Raw genomic sequence first — 13,038 nt, 5'->3', positions numbered from 1 at the left:
TATACTTTTACCATTCTTTCATTATTTATTATCTCTGTCAATTCTACGCAGAGAAACTTCCCCTCATTGTTTATTTGCTCACCCTGAAGTACAGTTCATATAGGAAGGGCAGGAATGTGGGTGAGTTTTTCTCTTTACTTACTCATTTTCAGAGTAATGATTTGGCTTCTCAGAATCTTCCAAGGGTGACCAGTGGGCTTTTGTTTGTGTGATTTTGAATATAGTTTTTGTTAAAAGATGAGATTGTTATTTTTATTGATGCTTAAATTTCCTCATCTTTGGTCAGTAGGTGTTTTTTTAGATTGGTACCTTAATTCTTTTGACATGCTCTAGAACTTTCTTGCTTTTTGCCATAATGACGTTCAAGGCCCATCTTGTATATCGTGGGCTTCAAATTTGAAACAGGCTATTTCTCCAAGGAGCTCTGGTTACTTTATTTAGGGGTAGTATCCTCGTGTGTTATCTGTGCATATTTAATTAACAAATATATTTAAATATCTGAATATCACAGCAATCCATTATCTATAATATTTGCTTTTCACTAAATTCATACAGATTTCATATACAAGTTTTAGAAAAGAGAGGGAAATATTTGAGAAGTAAAAGTATTCTAAGCTTTAAAACAGAGAAATTATCCATGTGAGAAACTTCTGTTTTACTTTTGAAGGGCTCTGATAGTGCATCCACTTACACTATTACACACTTTTCTTTCCCCTCTAATATCCATTCATCAGCTTATCTGCAGGACCATCCATTCATCCATCCACTCCAGTGTTATATTGGGAAGTTGCTTGTTGAATAGTTAGGTTACAGCTCACTTTTCCATATGGCGATATGGTTAGAAAAAAAATTACCTTTCTGAATCTAGAGGTTATATACATTAGAAAGGACACCTGCCTGCATGTTTGTAACCGTTTTTGAAGACCTTCAATTTCAGTGCTTGTGTTCGAATTAAGTGGGTGTTAGCACTATGTGTTGCCCTTAGGATGGTGGGGTGAATCCAGAACTGGACAGTTAGCTAGTCGTTTATCATGCCTCTAACTTGGCAACTAATCTCTCATAGCTGTATCAGATTTATTTTCAAACAATAAGGGTACTTCTCTGTGTTAGTGAGAGACACAGTCTAGGAAGAATAAGTGGTTTTTTTTTTTTTCATTTGTCGCAAGCCTGTTTTTTCTCTTTGGTCCTTCTCACCTCAACTCCCTTTCCTTCTCATTTCTTTAATTGGCAGTTGGATTAGTAATAAAATGACATTCTGTTTATGAGTGTGTTCTTTGTCACCATGTCTTATTGAATCAATTGTTCTCTTAACAGCCTGGAGAAACACATGTTGTCACATACTGAAGAGAGGGAATACAAGTGCGATCAGTGTCCCAAGGCGTTTAACTGGAAGTCCAATTTAATTCGCCACCAGATGTCACATGACAGTGGAAAGCACTATGAATGTGAAAACTGTGCCAAGGTACAGTGAATTTGTAGACTACTTGGCCTCTCTCTGTCATCCTGCTCTCTCTTAATCCATCACTTGCTATGATATATAAAAACAAGCCTTGAGAGGGGAAACTATAAATATCTTGAGAAAAGTAGACTGAGTGTTGTATGCTAAAAGGCATTAGTACAGTGTATAAAAACACTTAGTGGGTACCCTTTTATTTTTGTAAGAGAGGAAGTGAGGCTTAATGGTGAGTTCCAGAACTAGGTGTCAGACATCCTTGGTAAATTCCTGGTTCCGCTACTGCCTCGCCAGTGTGGGGTTGTTTTATAGCCTTATGGAGAATGAAAATTGTATCCAATGCACATTACTGATTTCTTTTAATAGCAATTTGTGAGGAAGTCACATAAAATTTCTGAATGCCTATTCAGAAAGAATAGGAGACTCCTACATTTGCAGATTTTTCCACCCAAGTCCCCACCATAAATCATGACTTGGTTCTAATTAAGAGCATAGGGCCTTAGTGGCCACTGCCGAGCAGCATAAGGGTGCAATGAAAGCACTCCACCTTGACCATGACTCTGAAACATGAAAAGAGTAGTTCACATCATTTAATTTCCAGGGCTCTCAGTTAACTAAAAGATGTCCTGATGTCATTGAAGTTGATTTCTATTTCCAAAACCTTTTTATAGCATTTGAATATCTTTCTTCATGCCAGTGGAAATTGTGATATTTGAAATTATCTTTAGAGATGTTTTGGTCCCAGAAGTGTGGGTGACTGTTTTTCTTTTCTCCTCTTCTTTTTTCTTCTCTTTTCTTTCTTCTTTTCTTTCCTTCTCTTCCCTTTCTTCTTTTTTTTTCTTTCCTTCTCTTTTCTTTCTTCTTTTCTTTTTTTAGTACAATGTTTAAAAGAATGGTTTTAGCTTAATGGTAACTTGCTGCAGCACTGTTAGCATGAATGCCTGGGCGAACTCCTTGAAAGGATTTGAGACACTTTAGAAAAATTCCCCCAGTTTTATACATAGTGTGTCTTGGTTTAAAGGATGGAAATAGCACACCATTTTTAATAATGTCTTGGCTGGCACTTTGTTATTCAACTCTGATCACTCTAAATGGGATCAAAAGAATCTTGAATGTGGTCTATCATGCCATCAATTATTTCATTCAACTGATACCGATGGACATTTCCTGCTAAGGATGTAGAGCTGAATAATTTACAGTCCCTATCCTAGAGGAGCTCATGCTTAAGAAATATGACTTTCTGCGTGGGGGTATAGCTCAGTGGTAGAGCATTTGACTGCAGAAATACGACTTTCTTTGGTCTATGGGGAAAACAAATAAACAAAACCAAAATAAACAACATTCCTTCTTGAGTCATTCCTGGTCTTCTTTATTGTGTCCTTGAATTAAGTTTCTTGATTAATCAGTACTCATTTCCTAGCAGGTTTTCACGGACCCTAGCAACCTCCAGCGGCACATTCGCTCTCAGCATGTTGGTGCCCGGGCACACGCATGCCCGGAGTGTGGCAAAACGTTTGCCACTTCGTCGGGCCTCAAACAACACAAGCACATCCACAGCAGTGTGAAGCCCTTTATCTGTAAGTTTTTAACACTCCAGCCCTCCTTCCTGCATCTGTCTCTCACCCGAAAGGCACTGTGATCAGGAAAGTGGCCGCGTGGCCATAGAAGGGTCTCTGCATTAGCTATTTATGGTCCAATCCAGTTGGGCAATTTTTCTGTTACAAGGACGTCTTTTACACCCAGATCCATGGTATTTTGTCTATAATTCCTGGGGTGTTTTCTTTTAGATGAAATCAATAACAAGTAGAGGAAAGAGAAATCATTAAATAACGAGAGGGAAGCCTCCCCAGGTTGTAGGGTTTAATAGAGACAACCAGATTTGTCACACTGAAAATGGTCATGGATTCATAAAGCAGCAAATGGCAGATGCCACTAAATAAGATGAAGTGATACAAACCTGTTCTGGATGAGAAAGGCTGGAAAAGCCCCACTTGGCAAATAGGCTATGACTGTGTGTGTGTGTGTGTGTGTGTGTGTGTGTGTGCGCACGCACGTGTGAGGAGTGGGAAGGTGGAATAGGACTCCCCTTAATCTATACATTGTTACCAGTTGCCCACTGTGGGTTGGTAGTTCTCAGTTACTTGGAAAGCAGAACGTTTTCACTTTATGGTGGACATGCTGCTTCTACAACTCACTGCAGTAAAGCAAATTTACTGGCAGTGTGTGTTCAGAAGACATCCAATCTGACCACCTACCTAGAAGGTACTTGTACAGAGCACTTTAGTAACACACTCCACATAAAGTAAACCTCAGTGCTCATTTGCTGCTGCTTCTGTCCACCCACTCCTGCTCCCTGTATTGTGCTGAAATATTTCATAAGGAAAATCAGTTGTTTTCAGCCCATCTGAGAAATGACTCTAGACTTCAAATGAATTCATTGCTCAGCTGGGCATATAAACATAGGGACTCACTGAGTTGCACTACAAACTTTAAGACTGATTTGGATCCCGATGAGCATAGAACTGATTGAGGCACACTCAGTAGTTGGCAAAACCTCTGACTTGGGAAGACTTACAAAATTTTTTTTTTCTGAGAAATACTCAATAGTTTGTAGTAGGTTATTGAGGCACTACTACGGGACCTGATTGGGGAAAAAAAAATTTAGTGCCAACATGTAGATGCCAGATACTGACTCTCCTCCTTTTTACCTCGACACAGCCCTCTTTTGTGCTTCCAAGCAACATGAGAGCTTTTCTTTCCCTTTCCAGCTTAAACTAGAGTCTTGTTTTGCTCCTGTGTTCTTCTGTACCCTGGGTGGAGTGAAGATGACCAGCTGATAAACAAAAGGGTGATCTAGCCTCCCTTCGGGGGGCTCTGTTAGAACATCACAGGAAATAAAGTATACAATACAAATTTTAGACTTCTTGTCTCATAAAGGCCTTTCGGACTCTAGGTTGTGATGCCCTTAAAAATGTACTTTGAAATGTTACAGGCATAAATAATTTGTGTATTTCTGATTCCTCAGAAACAAATTTTGATACGCTTATTGTATTTTGGTGGGGGAAAAATAGATCGAACAAATTCTGATCACCCATTTAATGCTGTCTCTATTATTTAAGCTGAAAGTCAGAAAAATATAGATTCCTATTATCGAAGGTTCTGGGATCTGGAATTTTAATTGTGTTGAAGTCAAGTGTTTCATTTTAAAGCACTATAGGGTGTCCCTTTCCAATCAGCTTGCACAACTATTTGCCACAAATGGATTTTCGGTAATTATTGGTAAATTTAAATAGCAGATGGAATTCTTCAAATGTAAAATCTGACAGAGAACCATGGGGTAATTATGAATAATAGCCATGTAATTTCAGAACAAAAGAGGAGAGTTGGTGTGGAGATTGGGAGTGGAGGGGGTTCACCTAGAGTTGATATCTGTTTCTCACCAGTAGGCCACACACCACGATTTACCCCCACTGGTGTGTTTATGGCAACTGTCTCTTATTACAGTGTACCGCCAAGCTTGAGCCCAAAGTCACCAGTGCTAAGGTAATTACTCACTGCCTTTGCAGAAACCTCCAGCCTTCCCAAATAGAAACCACATGCTCTAATAGGCTGAACATATTCAAAATACCTCTTAATTTGTTTAATAAGTAGAAAAATGCATTGTTAACTGCTGGCTAATTCCTTATTACTGAGAAAATTACAGTAGAGTATAGACTTCAACATCAATTGAGCCGTTTACCTGGAGGCCTGGTGGGTAGCGGTGGGCCAGGCCAGACATTCAAGTGAGAAAAACAAAGCCTCTGCCTAAGGAAACATCCCAGATTCCCTGTTCTTGAGACCTGACACAGACATCGCTCATCTGTGTGACAGAGGGTGCAACCAGGGAAGTCAAGTGCGCCTTCTGTTACTCCGATATAGAGAAGCTCTTGATTTTCTTAGATCCGTCCAGCCATAAGACAGAAACGTAGAGAGCAACATTTCTTTGCCCAAAATTCGCAAGCCTTTCAAAAGTTTATGCCCTGGTTGAATACCCATCAAGACGTTTTCTCAATGCCTCTTAATGCCCAGAGGAGAGGTGTTACTTTCTTGATGAGTGCACTTTTATGATTCCAACGACATTTTATTTACTATTTCTTGTTATTGCTCATAGCTGAATTAGTATGACCCACGAAAGCCTCGTGTTCCTACCCTCTACATCATGTGGTTTTAATTAGGGTATCAAAGAATTTAAATAGCATGTGTATTTATTGTATATGGTTAACTAGGATATACTTTTAAAGCAGACTCTGGTCAATATATTCCAGGAGAATAATTTGAAATCACTCACATCTTCTCTTCCCATTAAAATGCATGTTACAGCTTCTATAATGTCATGAATCATCCCACAGTTGAAAGCTTCTTTGCTATTACTAAGCGCAATGATATATGTAGCAATGCATTTTAATCATTAGTAGTAAAAGAAATATTATGGAATCACTTGGTACTTCCTGTTTGGTGGTGTGTGGGATAATCCAACTTTTGGGTGAGTTTTGCATGATTGAACACCTATAAAATCTCCTTTGAGTTTCTTTTTTCTCTCAAATATTACTGCTTTAACTTAGGAGCTCAACCACTCTGCGCTTAAAGGCAGCCATTGCATGAAAGCAATAAATGTCGCATTTTGTCTTCAATTTAATTTCTTATACAAATCTGTTTCGGTAATTGCCAACAAGGCATATCATGTTTCTGCATGTATTAAACGTGCACGGGATTGTTAAAGTAAGTTTACACGTAAAGTGCTTTCACCTCTACTAAAGTCAGATAAAAAAATGTGGTGCTTAGGAAATGAATACTGTCATGCTGCTGGACTGGCAAGTGAGGGGAATTCTTACCCAGCGAAGGAGGTTTTAAAGGTTACACGAAGTTTGGTCTTAAAATACACTTAGATATGTTCTCTCATCTGTGAGGAGGAAGATGTTCTACTTTTTTGGCAAATTCTCCACGAAGAGGTTTGTTTCGCAGCCGTGCCCTGCCGTGTCCTTTCTGGATGAGAGCACTCAGAAAGCTCTCCCTGCTTACCATAGTTGGCTAACTCACATAGAAGTCAAGCCCTGAGATAACCGGCGAAGATATGACAACAAGTGGACGTATTTCCCAAGGACGGGGGTTTCATAAATGCAGGAAGGTTAGCACAACCACTGGTGTGAGGGGAAGTCAGAGGACGTGATCATAGTTCATGGGAACCAGCAATGCAGGATGGACCACATTCAATTTAGCTTCCTTTGCAGGCTTAAAATAGAGCCATTGTAAATTATGTCAGTCTTTCTCAAATCATGAAAATGATTGTTAAAAATGTCTCAGAATACACAATGTGCATTGTTGTGTGGCTTTGATGTGTGAATGATGAGAGCGTATGATATAATACAAATTAAATAATGGTAGGGCAGTCACAGGCTTTTTCCCCAGGGGGAGAGGGGATGAAGGTAAAGTTTCTGGTCAAGAGAAAGGCTGTTTTATGTTGTCTCGGTGCCTATGACTTAGAACTCTTTAAGCGGTCTAAAACTCTAAAGGGGTACCTGTTATGTTCAATGTTTAGTACGTCTTAGGATTTTAATTTGTAAGATTCTGTGAGGGTAGCAATGGTGGGAAGTCAATGCATGCTGGAATTGGACTTTGCTATAAACATTTAAATACACAAATATGATGGAAAAAATACCATGCAATGGGGATGACAAAATATTTATATATATTTATATATGAAATATTTGTGCTGCTTCAAGACATTTGTCAGGTTGGATGCCTTGCTTTGGAATCTAGTGAAATGGGGTTTTCTGTGTTGGGAATACTCAGATTGGTACCTCCAACAACTTTTCCTGGCTTCCTAATTGACATTTCGGGTAAACCAGTTGTGATACTTGCTAAATTCAGAAGCAATTGCCATAAAGCCTGAGATTCTCTTTTGTTGTTTGCACACAGGTGAGGTCTGCCATAAATCCTATACTCAGTTTTCAAACCTTTGTCGTCATAAGCGCATGCATGCTGATTGCAGAACCCAAATCAAGTGCAAAGACTGTGGACAAATGTTCAGCACTACGTCTTCCTTAAATAAACACAGGAGGTTTTGTGAGGGCAAGAACCATTTTGCGGCAGGTGGATTTTTTGGCCAAGGCATTTCACTTCCTGGAACCCCAGCTATGGATAAAACGTCCATGGTTAATATGAGTCATGCCAACCCGGGCCTTGCTGACTATTTTGGTGCCAATAGGCATCCCGCTGGTCTTACCTTTCCAACAGCTCCTGGATTTTCTTTTAGCTTCCCTGGTCTGTTTCCTTCCGGCTTGTACCATAGGCCTCCTTTGATACCTGCTAGTTCTCCTGTTAAAGGACTATCAAGTACTGAACAGACAAACAAAAGTCAAAGTCCCCTCATGACACATCCTCAGATACTGCCAGCTACACAGGATATTTTGAAGGCACTATCTAAACACCCACCTGTAGGGGACAATAAGCCAGTGGAGCTCCAGCCCGAGAGGTCCTCTGAAGAGAGGCCCCTTGAGAAAATCAGTGACCAGTCAGAGAGTAGTGACCTTGATGATGTCAGTACGCCAAGTGGCAGTGACCTGGAAACAACCTCGGGCTCTGATCTGGAAAGTGACATTGAAAGTGATAAAGAGAAATTTAAAGAAAATGGTAAAATGTTCAAAGACAAAGTAAGCCCTCTTCAGAATCTGGCTTCAATACATAATAAGAAAGAATACAGCAATCATTCCATTTTCTCACCATCTTTAGAGGAGCAAACTGCGGTGTCAGGAGCTGTGAATGATTCTATAAAGGCTATTGCTTCTATTGCTGAAAAATACTTTGGTTCAACAGGACTGGTGGGGCTGCAAGACAAAAAAGTTGGAGCTTTACCTTACCCTTCCGTGTTTCCCCTCCCGTTTTTTCCAGCATTCTCTCAATCAATGTACCCATTTCCTGATAGAGACTTGAGATCGTTACCTTTGAAAATGGAACCCCAATCACCAAGTGAAGTAAAGAAACTGCCGAAGGGAAGCTCTGAGTCTCCCTTTGATCTCACCACGAAGCGAAAGGACGAGAAGCCCTTGACTCCAGTCCCCTCCAAGCCTCCAGCAACACCCGCCACAAGCCAAGACCAGCCCCTGGATCTAAGTATGGGCAGTAGGAGTAGAGCCAGTGGGACAAAACTGACCGAGCCTCGTAAAAACCACGTGTTTGGGGAAAAGAAAGGAAGCAACATTGAACCAAGACCAGCATCAGACGGTTCCTTGCAGCACGCTAGACCCACTCCTTTCTTTATGGACCCTATTTACAGGTAAGGGTGGATAGGAGACGATTAAATGCAGACGACGTGTGTACGAAGGGCAGGGTTTACAGTCGAAAGCCTTGGCTTTTACCAAACCAGTTTTGTTATTATTATAAGGCAGAGAGTAAAGTTGTTTGATCTAGTGAGTTCATTTTTTATTCAGACGGTCAACTCATTATGTTTGGACTTATTTTTGGATGTCTCTGAATTTGGGGTTTTGGATTAGGCCCACAGAGTTCTTTCCCCTGACAATAAATGTATTTTTAAACACATTTTTAAGCGGAAAATATGGGAAAGCCATATTTAAAGCAAGTTGTCAAGTGGCAGAAGAATGAGGCTCCTGAAGGATTAATGCAAATATGTGTGGGTACTCAAGTGGGTCAGGACACAGAACAGCATGAGTTTTCTCTTTGTTAACCTACCAACACATCCTTAATAAGCACTGCACATATTCCGTTTCTAAATAAATCTCCTAGGAAGCCAAAGTAAATGAAATATTAATCACAAAAACGTTTTGTATATAATGTGAATGGTTGGTTTTGAAAACAGGTCACTGTTTAATACCTTCATTATCCAGTTTTCTTTGGTGCCTCCAAAAATTCTTGGGCGGGGGGGAAACATATATGCTTAATAAAAAGCCTCATAGGCAGTATTCTGTAATGCTCATTTGACATTCAGAATGATTTATTTTCTAAATACCAGCTTTCTTTAAAAGTATGAATAATAGTAATTATGCTTATTGTGTATTTTAAATATTATCAAGCATTTTCACATTTACTTTCTAACTCAAGTCTTGAACATTGTCAAGAATTAATGGAAGGCATGGATATTTGCTCATTGGACTTGTTTAAGACTAGACTATTTTCATATTTTTGCTTGACTCTCTTTTATGAACAAGCTTATGCTACTCTTTCATTCAACAGTACTCATTGAGTTCCTATTACTTAATAGGTATTAGAGCCACAAACTCTTTTCACCACAAACTCCTTTTCTACTTGTGTTATCTCTAATACATTAACCAAGAAACACTGCTGTGTGTTTGAGGGCTACCTCCCACTTGAAGGGGATTAGAAAGGACCATGCAAAAATATCTCTGAGCCATCAATACCATGCCTGTGCACTTCTTCCCAGTTATTGTATCTTAATTCCTACGGCAGTCTCAATAAGAGAGGTAAAAGAAGGGAAAACAGAATTTCCATATTTGGTGTGTAGATTGTGTGTTACACATTGCCAGTGAGGTTGTATTTCCAAATCAGTGATACATCTCAGCCCTTTGTGAAGATAATCCCTCGGACTTTTTTTTTTTTTTTCTCAGACCCTCCCAGTGGCAATGGGTTTCTGATTCCTCCACATACCCATCACGCTCTTCTCCATCACATCCTAACCTTCCCCTCTACCCCTTGCTTATGGAACTCAGTCTTCTCTCTGGTGTTTCAATCTGAATAAAGGGCCTAGGCCTGTCATTTTACTGAAGTCATGAAATACCAAAACACCAGTTTTAGTGCAAGACCTGAATTGAAATCTCAGTTTTCCCGTGTCTCAAACTTGTTTTTTTTTTTTAATTCATAAAATGGGTGTAAGAGGACTTGCTTCAATAAGTGAAACAATGTATGTAAAACATAGCATATAGGAACTTTTTGAGAAGTGGTAGCTGTTTTTATTAATTTTGATTCTATTATAGAAGCGTACTTATTCAACGGTTCTTAAAAGAAATTTATCAACAGTTGGTAAAAGAAATTAATTTAATCCATGATGTCGTTTCCTGTGCACTTAATAGAAAATAGAATAACAAACATTTTGAAGGCAGAAGGTATATGCAGATAAGTTTATATGTCTCTATCTTCAGAAAGGTCCTCCTTTTTCCCATTACCCCCTTTTGCCTGCCCTGTTTATCAGCAGTGGCATCCAGAAGAGGGACCTCACAGAAGGGGGAGCAGGGTGCATAGGATGCTTAGAAACTCTCCTGCTCTCATTGGCAAGTACGGGGGAAATATAATGAATATATAAGGGAACACTTTCTTGGCAGAAAACGACATCAATTTTCAGAATGAGCTCTGTCCTCGTGATTTCAAATTCACCAAGGCTTCTTGTCTACGTTTGAAGTGGAAATGTACAAATCTGTAACCAAGCCTCTGGTTTCATGACTCTAAAGTTTTTATATTTCCTCATTATTATTATTACTAGTGACCCAATAGGATTTTACCATTATGAACAGGACCTTCTTTCTATGAGCGCCTAGAAGTGCCGTGAGTATTCTTCGAGAACTGAATAGATGTCTTTATATTTTTATTAGTGTGCTTCCCAGAAACCTTCCATTTGTTTTATCGTTAGCTGTTTTAAATGCCAGTAATTATGTAGTAATTGATATTTGAGACTGATTCATCTCCAAAAACTAATTTTAACCTTTCAGAGTAGAGAAAAGAAAACTAACTGACCCACTTGAAGCTTTAAAAGAGAAATACTTGAGACCTTCTCCAGGATTCTTATTTCACCCACAAGTAAGTATTTTGAATTTGAGACTTCAGGCTTGTAAACTAACTTGTTGATCCTGAAAAGCAGGTGCAATGAAATGAAAGAAATCTTGAGAACATTAGGATTTCCTATGACGCTGGTGTGGAAGAACACAGGAAATTCTAGCAGAATGAAAACCCAAACTCTTTAAAGAAAAAGAAATTAATATATGTGGAAAAATAACATGTTTTGGGGTGTTAAATTATCATCTCCTGCTAACTACTTATTGATCCAAAGTGTATTTTGGAGTGAACTAAATTCAGTTAAGAAAATAAATATGGAAGTGGTTTTTTGTGTTAAAAATCACTGATAATGAGAGATGGGTCAGACTGTGACTCGTCCCAAACTCATGAAGGTCCTTGAAGTTCCTTTAGTGCTTAGATAAAAAACAGGAAATGAGTCTACCTGACAAGTTGTTACCATAGAGGGTGAAGGAATTTATCTAGAGACCACTGGGCATTCCAGCGAAGTTCTGTAATTGCACAAGAATTTACCACAATACACAGAGCTATTTGCTGAATGGAGCTGTGTCCATTTATCAAAATATATAGTTTCTCATAACAAGGAGACTACACAGTCGTGCCATCTAATTGGTTTATGTCCTTACGTATGTGGTTATTTTTTAAAACTGGTTTACATATCAATCAAAATGTGGAGAATTGTATTGAAAGAACAAATATACAAACTTCTTAAATGTATGGGTTTTTTTACCTAATATTTTGTTTTCCTTATTTCTTTTTTTTTTAATGTTTTTTATTTATTTCTGAGAGAGAGAGAGAGACAGCATGAGCAGGGGAGGGTCAGAGAGAGAGAGGGAGATACAGAATCTGAAGCAGGCTCCAGGCTCTGAGCTAGCTGTCAGCACAGAGCCCAATGCGGGGTTCGAACCCACAAACTATGAGATCATGACCTGAGCTGAAGTCGGACACTTAACTGACTGAGCCACCCAGGTGCCCCTGTTTTCCTTAATTCTAATTTTAAAGGTTATATGCTCTGGTCTTTGTAGATGGTAAACATAATTTATGAAAATGCTTAAAATCAGTGAACTAATTTATTGTGTTTTAACATATTCAAACTAAAAATTGTGTTCCTCTAATAAAACTGGTCGAATTTTATGCCACTGTCTTATAGAAAGTTATGAGGTAATTAAATTATCTTGAAATGTGACTCTCCCTGCCCCCTCTATCTATTCCCCCTTCTGCTACCTCTTCCTCAATTTTTCAAGTACATTCTCAGTGTCCTGAACAACAGAGTATGAGAGCTGAAGTACCATCTTCTCGTTAGCTGGAGAAATCTATCATTGTTCAAAAATTTTATTTCAAAGTTAGCAAATGCATGATTTAGTATTAAAAGGGTTAGAAATATTCCAGTCACTTTTCATTTTATATAGAAAGGCTAAGGAATGATATTATTTTTTAATTATTTTATGGGAAAGAAAAGAGTTGTAAAATAGTAAATGTTTATTAGGTACTTATATTTTACATTTAAGTTGCTTTAAATTACACTTTTAGGCCTCATGGTCTAAGAAAGCTGAACATCACATGCATTTTGTGTCAAATATTGTACAAAAAGTGTATCTTTTTGATAGCTTTCTGATTATAACTAAATGCTCATAGGGATATAATTATAAACATTTAGTTATAAGAATCAAATTGTTTTCATATTCTAATTACATTTAAAATTTAGTAACCAATCACTTTAAAATTAAGTGCTATGGGTCATGGTAAAATGGAGGGAAAAAAGACGGGATTCAGGGTCCTTGAGTGACTCA

At 38.5% G+C, this 13,038-nt stretch overlaps 1 protein-coding gene across 7 annotated transcripts in view; it reads left to right on the top strand.

The window, feature by feature from the left end:
- Positions 1–13,038, top strand: part of MECOM (MDS1 and EVI1 complex locus) — a 62,625-nt gene that overhangs the window by 22,733 nt on the left and 26,854 nt on the right. For 3 of the 7 annotated variants that reach the window (XM_077763633.1, XM_077763636.1, XM_077763635.1), the window contains exons 5-8: positions 1,315–1,462; positions 2,874–3,030; positions 7,409–8,765; positions 11,167–11,254. In XM_077763633.1, the coding sequence (XP_077619759.1) occupies positions 1,315–1,462; positions 2,874–3,030; positions 7,409–8,765; positions 11,167–11,254 (1,750 nt within the window). The remainder of the gene's footprint in view (positions 1–1,314; positions 1,463–2,873; positions 3,031–7,408; positions 8,766–11,166; positions 11,255–13,038) is intronic. The other 4 variants (XM_077763638.1, XM_077763639.1, XM_077763634.1 and 1 more) reach the window with 2 other exon arrangements.

Source organism: Crocuta crocuta, unplaced genomic scaffold, assembly GCF_008692635.1.
Source record: "Crocuta crocuta isolate KB4526 unplaced genomic scaffold, BGI_CrCroc_1.0 scaffold433, whole genome shotgun sequence".
Taxonomy (NCBI): domain Eukaryota; kingdom Metazoa; phylum Chordata; class Mammalia; order Carnivora; family Hyaenidae; genus Crocuta; species Crocuta crocuta.
Note: the sequence above shows the minus strand (reverse complement) of the source record. Positions and strands in the feature narration are given on the sequence as shown.